Below are 17396 nucleotides of genomic sequence, written 5' to 3'. Positions count from 1 at the left end.
AAATTTAATGTACAATTATATTATATAGCATTGAGATCCACATGCTTTCGACAATGCATCATTTTAATAATATACATGTATATAATTTATATAATTAAAACACTAACTATGACATAACCTATTATGCAAGTATTCTTTATCGTATCAAAGCACAGGAAGCATACAGCATTTGCAAGTATGGCCTTTTCAGAAATATTGTCCACTAACTGTAGGTCCTTCAGTCTAAGTAACCTTCGGCTCAGTATCATTCTTTACACTGCTAGGGTGAGTATTCTGTCTGCAGAAAAGAAGATCTGCATCAATACAATCAGTGGCACTCACAAAAGCTCAGTACAATAGCAATATGAAGTTAGAAACGGGATACAATCCCCAATACCCAATTTCCAGTCCCCAATCCGTTTCTAACTTCATTGTGTTAAATATACATTGCAATATGGATGCCTTGCCGAAAGGTGAAGACATCCTCAGGCTGCGCCCATCATAAACACTTACAGGGTCTTGTATCTTGGTTGGTTTGTTGGTCTACGCTGCACTCAGCAATATTCCATCTGTATAGCAGCGATCTGAAAACAGTCATTTCTACACCAGATACTCCAGTGATCAACAGCATGAGCATCCTTCTACGCAGTTCGGTTCTACAACATGTATCAATCAAGTCGGCGAGCCTGGACACCGAATCCCGTTAGTCACCTCTTACGGCAAGCATGAATTAAGACCAATTCTAACCCAGAGTCTTCACGGGTCTTCACGGGTCTCTTGCCTCTGAAATCATGTTTGTCAGCAAAGCTTTCATATATGCTGCTATGCACAATCGAGGACTGTACATACTGCAATGTACACACACATGTACATACATTGGTACAACTAGCAAGAAGATCACTGGGTCACACGATACCTGTCTGACTGTTCGCCCTGCTTCATGTAATACTGATGAAATAAATTATTAAACAAAGTCATCTACTCCTTGACCAAATGTAAAGACTGCGTCAAAATCAAGTAATATGGTACACCCGATCTTGTTACCAGTACTGCATATCTTGACCATGTTGAACACCAATGCTTGTGACCGTCCATTAGATCACGTGATTAATCCTCATGCTGTTCGAGCAATATGTACGTCTATTAGCACGAAGCCAGTTTCAGCACTGGGGTACTCCTTGTTTGGTTTTAGTAACATGATACATTCAGTGACTAGTTCCACATCAAACAAGAATTTTGGAGGGTGGGAGGTGTCATACTAATTACTGGATAACACTTTTACTGCTGTGGAGAGATCCTAAAAGAAGGGCGGTGGGTAGCCTAGTTGTTAAAGTGCTCGCTCGTCACGCCGATTCGATTCCCCACATGGGTACAATGTGTGAAGCCCATTTTCTGATATTGATGAAATATTGCTAAAAGTGGCGTAAAATTAAACTCACTCACTCCTAACAGATAGGGACTTTTCTAGCATCTTGGCCCTTATTCCCGAAACGTTCGTAGCTCTAAGAATTCTTAACTTTGATCGTAGCCAATGTGATAAGAATGAAGGGCTACGAACGCTTCGAGAATAGCTAGCCTGGCCTAGGACTATATCTCTCTTCTTTAGCAAATACACGCACGCACCACGCGAGCACGTTCCTTTGGGTACAATGAACAAAAGCAATATACATATTTGAAAACACAAATTAGTTAGCAAGCATATTCTGTATCTGGACCAAGCGTTATTGACTGCGTAAAGCCATCACGCCCCAACTAGTTCATCGTTTCCTGTACTTATTGTGGTCCTCAATAACCAGTCCACAAGTAGAATACCACCAGCATCTTTACACCCACTTACTGTTATCTACATACATAATCTGCTGGATCACCCTACCTCATGATCAGCTACCACCATGACGTCATGAGAGCTATGATTACGGTTTAGGTGACATGCTAGTGTATCTGCTTGCCACAGCCAGCTCTCATCTAGCAGCATCATGGTGAACTACTGGTTGGTTGCAGCAAGCCTGACGGAAGACGCGGAAGGAAAGCGTTTCATCTGATGCATAAATAGGAAGCATCCAATTGTTCCCCATAACCACACAATCCTCCTACGAGGGCAAAGGGCATGAGCAATCACTATCTGACACCCTCCTCGACAACAGCTGAGGAAGCGATGTGGTCGCATCATGTACGACTGTGATGAAGATGGGTCACAGATGTCCTTATATAAAGGATGTGGAGTCAGAGGTCCCCGGCAGAAGCTGAACACAAGTTCGTCGACCTGCAGCATTGTCACAGTGGTAAGTGTGTATTGTTAATGTAAACGATAAAGTTAGTTTACAGAATATGTTTTCAACAAACTGTACTTTATATGGTGCATATGTAAGTAATTGTAAAAATCTTCCTTAGTTTTAGACATTTGTAAAATAGTAAAAGTCATATAATATTATTATAATCTGCAATTGTTTTACCTCTTTACTAAAATAATGCAATAATGCGGCATTGTAAATCTTGTTCATATTCAAGGTATGTGCGCGCTTGCCAGATTAAATAATCATTGATACTTTTGTGAATAGTGAGGGGCGGTGGGGGTAGCCTAATGTTGAAAGTATTCGCTTCTTACGCTGATTTCGATTCCCCATAAGGTGTCCCCGCCGTGATATACCTCGGATATTGCAAAATGCGGCATATGTCCATACGTGCTGTGAATATTGAAACTTAGCAAATGAAACATGTGAAACATAGTTTTGTAAACACAACCCTTCAGCATTTTTCAATACCAAATAACTGTTAGAAAAAGGAAGACAAATACCTATAAAATGCCCGTTAATGGTTAATTAATTAATTACTGGAAAGTAGTGATACTACTAGATATATTCATGAATAGGTAAGCATGTCCTACTCTACCGGTGACACCCAGAAGAAAACACATGTTTATTTGATATACTTAAAGGTCACATGCAACCAAGAAATCAAACATAATTAAAACACATTTATCACTTATTCATGACACATAATATACATTGCTGCTTTAAAAAAACAAATAAACCAAATTATAAGCGTACAATCGCGATTCAAAAGTGCAATATTTTGTACTTGGGCTTACTTCCGACCGAACCCAGTCGTAGCAGGTGGATCTGCACTCAAGTGTAACGACGGCTTCCGATTGGCTGTTTCATTTGCTGATATGCTGAGGGTTCATTGTGTGTACAGAAAGATGATCTGTTTGATGGGCACTTTAGAAGTATGGCGAGTCACAAGAAAGTAAGATTCTTTATGAATAACAACCTCTTTTTGTGTACTTGATGTGTCGTTTCAGTATGGATTCATACACTGTTGTCAAACAAAAAATCATATACAGTAAAAGAGTTTGTTATCAATGAAGAATGTATATAGTGATGCTAGGTTTTGAAAATGCATGTTCCGTCAGATCCACTCATCCGAAAAAAAATGACATGTGTATCACACCTTCCTAATTATATAATGTGGCAGAGACGGGACTCGGGTGCACGAGTCATAAATCAATTTATTTTCTTTATTTCGTATATTCTGATAGGTGTTAAGTTCAAATTGCACGTGGTCAATGACAACAGGCTGTGTACTGCACGTTGTCTTTAACCAGACACTGAGCTTTCTCTGTGACAGAGACTGCTTACCACAATCAACAAGTTTTTTTTACGTAACGAGTAGATTATTTACTTGTTTGTGTACACAACCAAGGTTAGACTACTGCTCACGACCTCAGACTCTGGGCATGCATATTGTTTTAAGCTCCGCGACCCTATTCACTGCGCATGCGTTATGAACGCAGCGCAGCACAGCTGCTGAAACCAGTTTTCCTCCCATCGCTGGGGGAAATTTAGTGAAACGTTTGAACTCCGATTTCTTTCATCACGGTTTTTTCAACTTCATAGGTTGAATTGGCATAGTTTTGATTTGTTTCGGTAAGCGCATACCGAAAGGTACCAGAATCTGCAAAGTTGTGTTTTACATTGCATGTGACCTTTAAGATAATCGACTGCGTATGAATTCGTGAGACCCTTAATGAGAATTTACCAACCTGATGTTAATAAGGGACCAATAGTTACAGTGAGACCTACAATATCCTTCTGTGTAATATTGATGAAACCCGTGGCTGAGTGGGTTAGATGGCTGACTTTGTGTGCTGGAGATTAGGTGTCTGACTGAAACCCGGGGTTCGAATCCCGGATGGGACTCGACCCTCAAATTACAAGAATCTGGAGAAAGTGTAATCCTGATGTTCCCCGTTGTGATATTGCTGGAATGTTGCTACAGTCGGCGTAAAACTAAACTCACTCACTCCAAACACACTATCCCGGACTAATTCACGATCACGCGCGTTCACGCATCACTCACATGATGGGTAATTTGTGTAAAACCCCCTTCTGATGTTCCCCTTGTAATATTGCTGGAATATTGTTAAAAGTGGCCCAAGGCCATACTCACTGACCCACTCACTTTAATATGACGCCCTGTGATACTATGGGCTTGTTAGAGATGTTTATCATTGTACCTCATTAAACTTGATTGTTCGGTCCTTACTTTATACCTGACAGACCTAATAATGATTTTGGCATATTGTACACATTCACTCGCTAGCTAAGCATATACCGTATATACTCTTCAAAATAAAAACGTAGGGGATAATGAACTTTCAATTTGGATAGGAAGTGTAAACGTTAACAAACGTTTCAAGGAGAGACATCCTATGAACGCACCACCATTTCCCTCTATTACCACCCCTAACACAACTCATGATATGAACTTGCACAACGCAGTAGCCCCATACACGAGCATGGGGTCCCATTCTTGATTTTGACGTTTTTCACGTAGGTTCAGAAATCACTTAGAACATTGATTTTGAAACTCATCTTGCATCACACATTTGTTAGTGTATGTTTCTAGTCGTTTGTTTTACAATGAAACTCGTATACATAATTACATGCCATACACCAATCATCTTTCAAAAGCGACTACATTTCAAATAGCTATGGTTGTAAAGAAGTGCAAATGGTGATGCACTCTCAAAACATTCTGTATTATCAAATCAACATTGATTGACTCCGATAAATCTCCTAAATATTTTTAATCGTACATTATAAAAAATGAAGATCCCCTACTTTTTTGAAAGAGCATATATCAAGAGTGAACAAAACTTAAACGCAAAACACTAAATGTCTGTCTGACACAGTGGTTAGAAATAACAAGGTCCTGGTTAATAACAAGGTCACCATGGTTTCGCGGTACAAACAAAACCTAAATTTGTTTTTCTTCAGAAACATGAAGTCTTCCATCATCCTGTTGTGGGTCGTCGTCCTATTCTGTGCTAACGCCCAGGACACCGGAGACACGGAACCGTCGGTAAAGGGTATTCTGGATGGTCTGAAGACAGGATTTTCCAAAACTCTGGGTTCCATCTTCGGCCTGGCAAAGGATAAGTTCAAGCTGGTCCTCTCCGGTCTGAAAAAACTGAAGAAGTCAGTGGCTAAAGGAATCCTGAACAAGTTCATTGACCTGCGAGACAAGCAGCATGATTTCGGAGACGCTGAAAGTGTACAGAGAGTGGCCCAAATGATGCAGGTCCTGGAAGAGGACATCCAGCAGCAGGAGACCAATGGTCAGTGTATAATACTGTATATCTGCGCAGAGAGAGAGAGAGAGAGAGAAGGGGGGCGGCGTTGCCAACAGTGGAGTAGGGGGAGGGAATTTATTTACGTGCCAACAGTAATGCAAGCAACCATAAAATCTCGACAGATAACCTACCCATTGTATGACATACGGCCAACGTTGACCAATAGGACACTATGTCAGATCTCTAACATGTACACATTGTACATGCCTATAAATTCTATACACATCATAAAATCGATCCAAGTATACATGTACCTATAGAAACATTCATAGATACATACTGCCAGACATACAGCCACACACACATACACACACAAACACATACACCACCATGCATTCCATCATACGTACCTGCATGTACATGCATACACACACATACACACACACACACACACATATATATATATATATACATACGCGCATACACATACATGCAACCATCCATCCAAGTACATGTGTATATGTTCATACACACACATGCCTGCATACATTTTTATTCATTCAATCATTCTCTTACTCACAGACAGCAGACTAGACAAACAGTATAGGGGCTATTTTATTTGTTGGTTTCTTCTTATTTATGCATATTTTCATTTATTTGTTTGTCTGTTTGTTCTATTAATTTATTTATCTCTTTACATAGCGATATGAATGTTCTTCTAGCTCACTTACGTGAAGCAAGAAAATAAATAATACATGATGTACAGCATATTGCATTCCTGACACACCTACAGTTAATGAGGTTTAAGAATGCGACCTTATATTGTGGAATTGTTGCTGACGATAAAGGTTCTGTTACAGGGGCATCGACGTCATACGTTAACATGGCGTCCTTGGCGGTTCCTCTTCTGGCAATGCTAGCGCTGAGGTTGTAAGCGTATATCTGGACACAAGAAACTCTACTGAAAATAACTGTATGGTGTTGCTGGTCAACGTTTTGCGTATCGGGATACGTAGCACGATATATCGCACCGGCATGTCATGTACCCATGGTAAAACAGTATGAACTTATAAACAGTACAAGGTACAATACATGTGGAGTTTTTATGGACTACAGTAAATGGAGTTTCCATGCATTGTTTCGCATTCTCACTGTCGCTAAGAATTGTTTCGTTATAGTAATAAGTAATTTTTATGAAATATAGTATTTTGTACTATACTCAGTTGTGTTCTATTCTATTTTACTGTGTATGTCTGATTAGTATCGGTCCATCATCCGAGGACGTATTTTGTACAATAAATACATTCACGCGTACAACTGGTACATTGATTAACACTTGATGGTCGTATCTATCGACATTCTTTGATTTGATTTATCGTAAATTATTTTGGGTCATGATAAGAGGCGACTAACTGGATCGGATGGTTAAGGGTCATTCACTCTCATTTCGAATTAACAGGATTCAAGGAGAATCAGCCAGAAAAAAAACATATTTCCAAAATTCAAACCTCATTCGGGAGAGTGAGTGAGTGAGTTTAGTTTTACACCGCACTCAGCAATATTCCACCTATATGGCGGCGGTCTGTAAATAATCGGGTCTGGACCAGACAATCAAGTGATCAACAACATGAGCATCCATCTGCGCAATTGGGAAGCGATGACATGTGTCAACCAAGTCAGCCGTCACCATAGAGTTGAAATATTGCATACTCACTCACTCACTCACTCACTCACTCACTCACTCACTCACTCACAATTAGATAAATACGCAAATGAGTTTGCCTCGCAGGAACTATCATTTCAATGTCTACACACCAATACGATGCGTGTCAGAAGAGATGCAACATTCCAGCAATATCACGGCATGGGACGCCAGAAAATGGACTTCGTACATTGTACCCATGTGGGGATTCTAATCCGTGTCTTCGGCGTGACGAACTAACGCTTTAGCCATTAGGCTACCCTAAAGCGATTATTAAGGTGTGAACAGAAATGCAGGTTTCGTGCGAACACAAGGCGCACACATCGTTTTAAATACTGTGATACACCTCATCTGAATGACTGAATGAGCAACTTTAAGCCAGTTATACAGTCCCAGAAGGGTCCCCCAAATGCATCCACCGAGCATGAGTGTGTTGCTTAATAATGATTAAAAACACTTTGTTGGATAGTGCGATATAATATCACTTCATAGGCACTTATATGATTAGAGCTGTGGTTAGCCAGTCTCATTGAGCATGTGGGAATCTACGATTACATGCCACTGTCAGCTGGTCCTGATTCCATCAAGGGACGCAACTATGTACAGCGATTTGCGGAAAGTGTTGTACTTCCGGGATGAGGAGAGGTGAAAAGCGATTTAATGGTCACCCATGTACTCCATTGCACGGACATTCTGTATTTTGCTCCACTTTGCATAGATAACGCTAGAGATGTCGAATCACACATAAGAAAATATAACAACAAACAGTTTTCTGATTATTAAATCTATTTTTTCGTTTGACATAAACAAAAAACCGTGACAAATATCTTTCAATAATCATGCTCTGAGACATGTGGTAATTTTGCACGAAGACCAATTTATACTTCAGCTTCGGTTGGAAAGGCAATTTTTTTTGTATCGAAAGAGAGCCTAAATAAATGAAATGTAAAAAGTAATATATTTTGATGAATTTCCTGGGACTTTTTACCCTTTCGCCGATAACCCCTGTTCATACAAAGACAGATGCTGATTGTTTAATCTCAAAACCTTAATTTAAACTGAAATAAATACACATAAATAGATAATAAACGCTTATGCACACTAAATATGTAACTCATGCGTGTACAAAATATAATAACCAATTATTTTATGCATGTATGATGAACTGTTTAAGCCATTTGTGTCTTCCTATATCCTCTCCTAGAATGACATCAGAAGCCCCAGCACCACGTACAGGATTCTGACGCCTGTAAGCATCATGATTGCAGGCAAGCCCATGAGTTCCTTGGCACCTGCGAATGACAAAAAGGTGAAACTAGTAAACATCACAAACAAAATACATAATCGCAACCAATGACTCTCATTCGCCTTCAGCAACCCATGCTTGCCATACAAGGCGACTCAGCTTGTCGTAAGAGGCGACTAAAGGGTTCGGGTGGTCAGGCTCGCTGACTTGGTTGACACATGTCATCGGTTCCCAATTGCGCAGATCGATGCTCATGTTGTTGATCACTGGTCCAGGCTCGAATATATACAGACCGCCGCCATATAGCTGGAATATTTCTGAGTGCGGTGTAAAACTAAACTCACTCACTCAATCGCTAGACAGTTGGTGTGGTTCGGAGTCTTGTCAGGAGTTCGAATCCCTTAACCGACTCTGTTATACAACTCGTATGCCCCATACTTGGCTTTGTTCATTAAGACAGTCAACGGAAAAGCGACTGTGATTTATATGTCACAGTCTACACATACTAGGGTTGTTGGGATAGCCTAGTGGTTAACGCTCGTCACGTTGAAGACACGGGTTCGATTTCCCACATGGGTACAATGTTTGAAGCCCATGTTGGTGTCACCCACCGTGATATTGCTGGAATATTGCTGAAAGCGACGTAAAACTAAACTCACTCGCGCACTCACTCTTTATACACTATCTAGGACTATTTTACGATAGCACAACTCACGCATGCGCACACACCCACACAATAATTCCCCCCTCGAACATTTAGAATTAACATACAAAGTTCATCTTTAATATCTGCGGTCCTATGGCAATAATGAATACAAGGGATCTCATTATTTCACAATAAACCAGATTTGTACCGATTATGTTATTCGAGACACACAAACAAACAACGTTTTTCAAATTCTCGATACTGCATACATTGCAATGTTACCAAAAGAAAGGTATGATACTTTAAGCATAACAAATTAATGTTTCTGTAGTTTCGGTACAGATTCACTTGCTGTAAGAGTCGATTCCCTGTACGTTTGGAACGATTTCTTTTAGAGAGACATCGATAGAAAAAAGTACTCCAGTCCCGTTAACTAAAAGGTCAACGATTACAAAGGCATCACTTCTGAAATCAATCTCTGGGGTGTAAGATATAAATTGAACACACACCTGACGTCAGCGCCATTTGGTATTCATAAAATTTTCTTTCCAGCTGGGCTTCTGACATACAGTTGTGAGTATTTGACGACCCCTGGAAAATAGTACGGAAAAATTCGCCTATAACCGGAATAGCCGCAGCTAGTACAGCAGCTCTTTTTGGCCTCAAATCTTCATGACCGTTCGACGCCTCACTAATCACGTTAAAATCTTGTACAAGGTCTTCTCTGTTCTCTGGCCATCTTGCAGACTTCATCGCTGACTTTTTGACAGCACTGCGATGCCCCTGCACATGCGCTGCATCGGTATTGAAAGAGGAGAATGCTGATTGGCTAAGTGAAGCCTGGGTTTTAATTTGATCTTGTTCGGGCTGATTTCGTTGGCTGTTCGCTTTCATTGCCCATAGTGACTGCGACATGAGAGTTAGAAACAGAACTTGTGCAAATGTCCGCATTGTCTGAAATACATTAATGATGGAAATACGTTGATAATGAACGTCTTGCCCCGCTTACAAAATGTCCGTTATCTTTAAAGAATAGACTCTCTATAAAGCCATGGACTTCATGCATTCAGGACAACCTTGGAGCAGGTCTGGTTAATGAGGGCCTTTTAAACGAGTGTCTTTGACTGGGATATAAAGAATTAGGACCATACTGATAATGATAGGAATATATAGTTACGTTTACAATCTCTTGACATCCTCAAAGGTAAAGAAACGTGATAATATAGGCATGTTGACAGCTGTCATAATACAGTGGAAGCTGTGAAAATCGGCATCTGTCCAATCCGGCAAGGTGTCAACACCAGCATAACATCTCAGTCCCGTATGTTGCTTGAATATTTATCATGTTTAAGATCGTAATATATGCTCACATTACCCTTAAACCTTACCCGAGAAGATGTGCGTGACTGTCTTTCTCACTTTCTCTCTGTATCTTTGTCTATGAAATAGTGTCCAGTTTGCCCCGCCTTTATACTACAATTTTGACTTTCAATATCCTGTTAGTCATGACAGAAATTAAGATTGTAATTATTACGTCACCTAATTCTGGGGAATTACGCTCGGGTGTATTTACCTTTTCCGGTCTATTCCTAAAGAATGGTGCTCTTATGCAAACTGGTGCATTCACGTTTTCCGATCGATTCACACCCGCTTCACCCGTACCCTCTTCAACCCATAGTACTAACGAAAATAGCTGTATGATGGCGATGTTAGAGACGGTGTCATGCACGACATGTAATATTATGTGTAAACATCACAACACTATCTGAATCTCAGTGCGCAATCCGGTACATTTCAAGCTACTAATTGATTTACTGATACACATTGTCAAAATATTAACAAGTAGTAATATTTTGGGGGAGGGAGAAGAGACACACGTAATAAAGGTTTGAAATAAAACCTATGAATAAGAGCCTGAAATAAAACCTATGAGTAATAGCAGAAGTTAATGCCTATGAATTCATTTATAATGGGGTGAAATAGAGTCTATGAATGAAAGTCTGAAAATAGTTTCGAAAGTTAACAGAGTTCCGTGTACGCATTCGTGTACACAGTCAGGGTATATCTTTCAACAAGGTATATATGTGCAGTACACTGTACGCTGCACTTCTGTAATTGTGGAATTAAGCGACAACGATCATGATGCATGCCCTGGTGACAAAGTACACTTAAACCAGTTTCCAATGAGCAGATCGTTATCTGTTCAAATAGTCTGTCGTACAGACCCTATTCTCTTCCCACATATATCTGAAAAGCAGCCTCTGTGGGGAGGGAATCTACAGACCCCGAAACAAATATAAGCATGAAAGCCTGTGTAAGTCTAACATATTTGGCAAGTCTAAATTTCCATAGTTTAGGTTCTTAAAATGAAAAAAAAAACACTTCTAAAAGTTCAGAAAGTCTGTGAGCTCAATATTGTTTTTTTTTTTCATCATTATCTATGAAAAGTCTGTAAAATATACCGGTGAAGGACCGAGGTGGAATGGCCTTCAGCAACCCATGCTTGCCATAAAAGGCGACTATGCTTATCGTAAGAGGCAACTAACGGGATCGGGTGATCAGGTTCGCTGACTTGGTTGACACATGTCATCGGTTCCCAATTGCGCAGGTCGATGCTCATGCTGTTGATCACTGGATTGTCTGGTCCAGACTGAATTATTTACAGACCGCCACCATATAGCTGGAATATAGATGAGTGAGGCGTTAAAATAAACTCTCTCAATCACCGTAAAATATATTCATTTCAGAGACCAAAGGTTAGTCTACTGCTTGACAGAAAACGTGTTTCTATCCTTTATAAAAAGGTAATACGTTAATGTCCGTATCATTATGTCAAAACAAAAACATAAATACTCCATATATTACACGCATTTCATCATAAACTTAATATTTTGCATTGACTACACACTTCCCATCAAACGTTTAGACTTACTATTGTAAATATTGCCACTTACACAGATCCGTGCAAAAAGTATTCGTCTCTTGACGTAATTTCCATGAGTTACACGTTAATTTAGTGCAGCATAAACAATTTTCATGAATTTGATTTCGCAAGATTCATGTCAAATTTTGCACATTTGTCAGGAATCATCTTTTCTATTTTGATCCTTTCGTCCTCTGGCCCTTTTGACTACAAACCCCTATAATTACATAATTTTTGTTTAATTTTCCATAGCCTGTTTATCGAATTTAATCAACGTGTGTATATAGTCGTCAACTCCTGAACATGGCGTCCTGTTAGATTGTGTATTGTGGAACCAAACGTAAGTTGATAAATGTGGCGCCATTTGGCAAATAGTGGGAGGATAATTGAACTAAAATTGTGGGCGGAGAGCACAGATGATTCAGTCAAATTTGCCGGTCAGTTTTTTCAAAGATCCTTCCAACACTCACTTCATAAAAATTATTTATTTATTCAACACTGAAACAACATGTAATTCTTTGGAAATGACGTCAAGTGCATGAATACTGTTTGCACGGGTCTGTACTTCAGGCACTTATTCTAAACTGAAATTTGCAAAATAATCCATACTGTTTGAAGCTATTGTTTACACATGAACTGATGTATTGTAAAACAAATTCGTAACGTTGAAAAGATTATTGTCATGAGTCCAATAAATGATAAAAATCAGTAAAAATTGGCGAATTCTTAACAAAACTTAACACCAAAACGCAGCTATTCTCATGCACGATATTTGTACATACTTTTCAGCAATGCGATGCATGGACCTCGTGCCATTCATCTGCGTGCCATTCATCTGCGTGCCATTCATCTGCATGGTATCTGCAGCTGGTTACCCCAAGGTAATGGAGAAATCAACCTTCGATTATCGTAATAAGGATAGTGCTGCCATCTATGTTATCGTATAGAGTATTGAGGGCAGTGGGGTAGCCTGGTGGTTAAGGCGTTGGCTCGTCATGCCGAAGACCCGGGTTCGAATCCCCAGATATATACAATGTGTGAAACCCATGTCTGGTGTTCCCCGCCGTGATGTTGCTATATAAAAGCTCAGTCAGTTATACAGCACCTATGACTGTGAACAATATACCGAAGGACTAAACTCCTGAATTAACTATGCACAACCATGACAGCACACAATGTGACATGACTGTCTATCCTGAAGGACAAAGGTAAGTATACAGGTATATTGGATGAAACTGAAGATAAATCAAACAAAACAGATTATTCCATGGTGATGGGATAATTTATTATTGTATTATGTTGGTTGTTTCTTTGTTTTTGTTTTGTTTTGTTTTTGGTTGGTTTTTGTTTGTTTGTTTGTTTGCTTTGTTTTTGCTGTTTTTTTTTGGGGGGGGGGGTGTTTGGTTTTTTTGTTTTTGTTTTTTTGCGGAGGTGGGGGTAGGGTGGGGGGTTGTTGTCAAACCCACCTATGAAATATTTTCTGTTTTCGGGTGTTTTGAAAAAAAATGTCCTGATCGTAAAATCGTTTCAATTTAAACCTTGTAGCATGAATCACGAACGTTAAGGAGGTCATTACAGGAAACAGAGTTCAAAAAGTTGATCCCATATTTCACAGTGTGAAAGAAAGGCTGGTCATGGATATGTCTGTACACGGCTGTTCTTTTTTTTCATTTATCTCATATTTGTCACAGGGAAGTACATACGCCAGACAACTACTATGACTGAAATTCTTCCTCGATGACGCACTCTGTACTTGCCTATAAGAAGGGACATAGATGTAGCGAGGGCAAGTCTTCAGGATAAGCTGCAGATAACCTCTAACAAACACTTGCCTATTACAAAGGTATGTCCTTTATTGAATGCATTTCCTAGGATTTCATCTAAGCTTGGTAAATATATTTCTTCATTTATTTAATTATTCGTTCGGTAATTGATTGATTGACCGACTGATTGATTGATTGATTCACGCCATTCATTTACATATTCATTAATTGTTCTAGTCTATTTATTTAGTGTTTTTCCTCCCCAAAACGGCAAAATAGAATTGTACAAAATTGCCAGAAAATTGGCTGAACATGATAGTTTTCCATTCTTTCCGTTTCTACAGCTAATTATCATGCAACATATTACTTTTTACAAACAGTTGTATGGTTACAATTAACAAGTGTTCCTATTGCATGTTCCTATTAATTTCCTTTTGCATAAAAAATGTGATTTTTTAAAAATTTTATTCATTATTATTATTATTGAATTATTTTGCGCATTACTCACTTGCATTATCTCAAGATATCTCAAGAAACATTGACAGCACTCTTTTGCCATTATCATTTACAGTGTTGTTCAAATGAATGTGTCGAAGCAATTTCTATTTAGACACATTATTCTTTCAGCAACCATGGTGATCCTTCGCTGCCTTGTGCTCCTTGCCATCCATTGCTTACTATCCACCCCGGGAACAGGAGCAAATATCGCATCAAAGTCTAATGACGTCACCATGTCTTCTTCTAAAGACGACAGACAACCAGACATCGTCCCTGATGAGCACAGCAGAATGCCTTTCCATCGAGTCATCCGATCTCCTAAAGGATTACTGAGAAAAGTGAAAAAGACAGTTAAGACTCGTTTCTTGAAAAACACTCCAGGATCTTCACAATACAAGAAAGCAACTGATGCAGGCAAGCTCTTTATATCCAAATTACCTAACAGCGCCAACAAGGCAAAGGTTCAGAACATTGTGTCAAACCTATTCAGGTCCGCTAAAGCAGGGTCAGTTTTAGCAAGAAAGTCTCTAAAATCGTTGCTGCCAAACCTACTGGGTTTTGGAGCTGCTGGCGCCGGTCTTGCAACTGCCATTACCCAGTTGCTTGCAGTTACGAGAGACCAACCGCAACTCCCCAGTGAGTCTCCCTTTCTGCTTGGCGAGATGCAGTCTCTGATGCACGAGTTGGGGTCAGTTGGTTCTAGTGCTGCTGACAGGAAGAATTATATCATCGAGTCTGTTGTATGTGCACTGTTGTGCGCAATGGTTTATCGTGGCTAAATAGAGATTACAACATTGGTCACCCACGCCCATATCAGTAAACTCCGAGAAGACGCTTTTCGACTTGTCCCGGAATAACACGAACTATTACAAATATTTCATTCGTGGCAACTCGTGTTATTCCGGGACAAGCCGAATATCTTCTTGGAGGTTACGGAAACGGGCGAGTGGTGACGAATGATATGATTTGGGCATTCGTAACTACTCGTCCCTGTCCGTAAACTGAAGTTGCCCCATTACGGAAAGGAACGAGTAGTTACGAATAATGATATGGGATACTATCTTATTTCCTAACGGGAAACGTATTTTGCCGCAAATTCTTTTATGAGGGTTGAGAAAACGTGAAGTAATGATTACGATAATTATGAAATCTACCGACATGTTTAGTCATAATGTTACATTTAAAAATATATCAGAGACGTTGATATCACTCTGGTTTAGCCCAGGTCTAGCTTCCATGAGGACTTTGGGTAAGAATATGTCACCACTATATCACATTGACCGTACAATGGGATCGGGTGGGATAGATTATGCATAGGGTGCCTGACTTCTTTGTGTTAATCTATATCACCATTCGTTGTTTATCTGCCCCCTGAATTTCCGAGGTAGAATAAGTCTTCAGCAACCCATGCTTGCCATAAAGGGCGACTATTGTTGTAGCACGAGGCGCCTAACGGGATCGGGTGGTCAGGTTCGCTGACTTGGCTGACACATGTCATCAGTTCCCAATTGCGCAGATCGATGCTCATGCTGTTGATAACTAGATTGTCTGGTCCAGACAGGATCTTTTTTGCAGACCGCCGCCACATTGCTGGATTATTACTGAGTGCGGTGTAAAGCTAAACTCACTCACTCACTCTTTGTTTATCTGCGGTATGTCCGTATTCCCGGGTTTCTCAAAGTGGTACATGTCAAAGGTTTTCATCGCTTGGGGTGTTTCTCACAATTTTTATAGCACCTTTATTTCGTCATGGCTTCTCGTTTTCACAATCCTGTACGTCCACAAGTGGAGTGGAACAACTAACAATTGTTCATGTTTGGTTTTGGTACCCTAACTACTAACCCTTCACAGCATGATATAATTGTTTCCGCTAACATACACCTTTATATTTGCACATTGACGAAAAGGGAATCCGAAAAAAAATTGTATAATTTTTTTTGAAGACGTATTCCTGATTGAAAAATGTATATGAATAACCCAATGATGTCGAGTGTTTCCTTTATTCCCAATTTTGATTTATAATGATTTCTCTTACTTTGATATTTGATACTAATTCACACAGTATATATACATGTCGCTGTTGTATATGATATTTATATCACGCTTTTATTTCGTTTTGGAAAATAATAAAAATGCTTGAACATTTTTGTTCGTATTTTATGTTTAACTAGTTAGAATGGTTAAGTGCATATAATTTTTATTAGTTCGACATTTTTGGTAATGAACTTATGTTGTCACAAAATATATCAAATGTCCGTGGTAGTGCATTGATACAAAATATACCAAATGCCCGTTGTAGTGCATGGATACATGGTATGCCAAATGTCCGTGGTAGTGCAAGAATACCTGGTATACCAATGGGATACAGTGTTTTCGTAGACTGAGCCAGTTCGTAGACGCGGTGATTTCGTAACCCAGACTGTTTCGTAGACAGTGATTTCGTAGACGTGTATAACTAACTGAATAATATTATTCTGCAAGCATATAATTTAGACAAACCACTAGGCTTATGTATAGAGAAGATTTTTGGGGTATTGTTTTCAGTGATACAAAGCTATGCTCCCTTTTCAGCGGTGTGAAACTCGGAACAGCTGAGGACATGAAAAGTGTGATTGAAGAAGGACCGAATGTGGACCGTAAAATATGAAAGACAGACTACTGAGTTTTGACAAGGAGAGATAATTTAATATATTTATGCACAAGAGAGATAATTTGATATATTTGTCCATTCAGATTGAGGTTGATGATCATGAGGCAGTGGTTTGGGATCCGGGTCAGCGATAGATCTGAAATAATTAAATATGAAATAATAAGAAATGACATAATAATAATGATGTAAATATCTTTATCTTTATCTCACTCGATGACTCAAGGCAAGAAATTAATGTTACTCACTCCTCTAGGACGTCATCTGGTGCGAGAATGGTTGCTGCTGTTCATTCAAACGATGAGCCCACGTGTGATGTTGGAGACGTCGGACACGGCGAGGAAGGTGGTTGTGAATGTTAATTACGGACTAGTGAGTTGTTTTGATTGCGTTTTGTTAATTACTTTGGCGGATCAA

At 39.5% G+C, this 17396-nt stretch overlaps 3 protein-coding genes across 3 annotated transcripts; 2 read left to right on the top strand and 1 right to left on the bottom strand.

The window, feature by feature from the left end:
• Nucleotides 1-2147: 2147 nt before the first annotated feature.
• Nucleotides 2148-6772, top strand: LOC137286493 (uncharacterized). Its single transcript, XM_067818394.1, has 3 exons — nt 2148-2261; nt 5259-5599; nt 6415-6772. The coding sequence occupies exons 2-3, from the start codon at nt 5263-5265 to the stop codon at nt 6486-6488; spliced, it is 411 nt and encodes a 136-aa protein (XP_067674495.1). The 5' UTR covers nt 2148-2261; nt 5259-5262; the 3' UTR covers nt 6489-6772.
• A 1252-nt stretch (nt 6773-8024) lies between these two features.
• On the bottom strand, nt 8025-10637 carry LOC137286115 (uncharacterized). The gene is made up of 3 exons (XM_067817774.1): nt 10537-10637; nt 9658-10102; nt 8025-8548 (listed from the first exon to the last, which is right to left on the bottom strand). Exons 2-3 carry the CDS (start codon nt 10097-10099, stop codon nt 8457-8459), a joined length of 534 nt encoding a protein of 177 aa, XP_067673875.1. The 5' UTR covers nt 10100-10102; nt 10537-10637; the 3' UTR covers nt 8025-8456.
• Nucleotides 10638-13762: 3125 nt separating this feature from the next.
• LOC137287925 (uncharacterized) lies at nt 13763-16979 on the top strand. Its single transcript, XM_067820299.1, has 3 exons — nt 13763-13914; nt 14462-15020; nt 16904-16979. The coding sequence occupies exons 2-3, from the start codon at nt 14467-14469 to the stop codon at nt 16977-16979; spliced, it is 630 nt and encodes a 209-aa protein (XP_067676400.1). The 5' UTR covers nt 13763-13914; nt 14462-14466.
• The last annotated feature ends 417 nt before the right edge of the window (nt 16980-17396 follow it).

Source organism: Haliotis asinina, chromosome 6 (genome assembly GCF_037392515.1).
Source record: "Haliotis asinina isolate JCU_RB_2024 chromosome 6, JCU_Hal_asi_v2, whole genome shotgun sequence".
Classification (NCBI taxonomy): domain Eukaryota; kingdom Metazoa; phylum Mollusca; class Gastropoda; order Lepetellida; family Haliotidae; genus Haliotis; species Haliotis asinina.
This window is presented reverse-complemented; position numbering and strand designations above follow the sequence as displayed.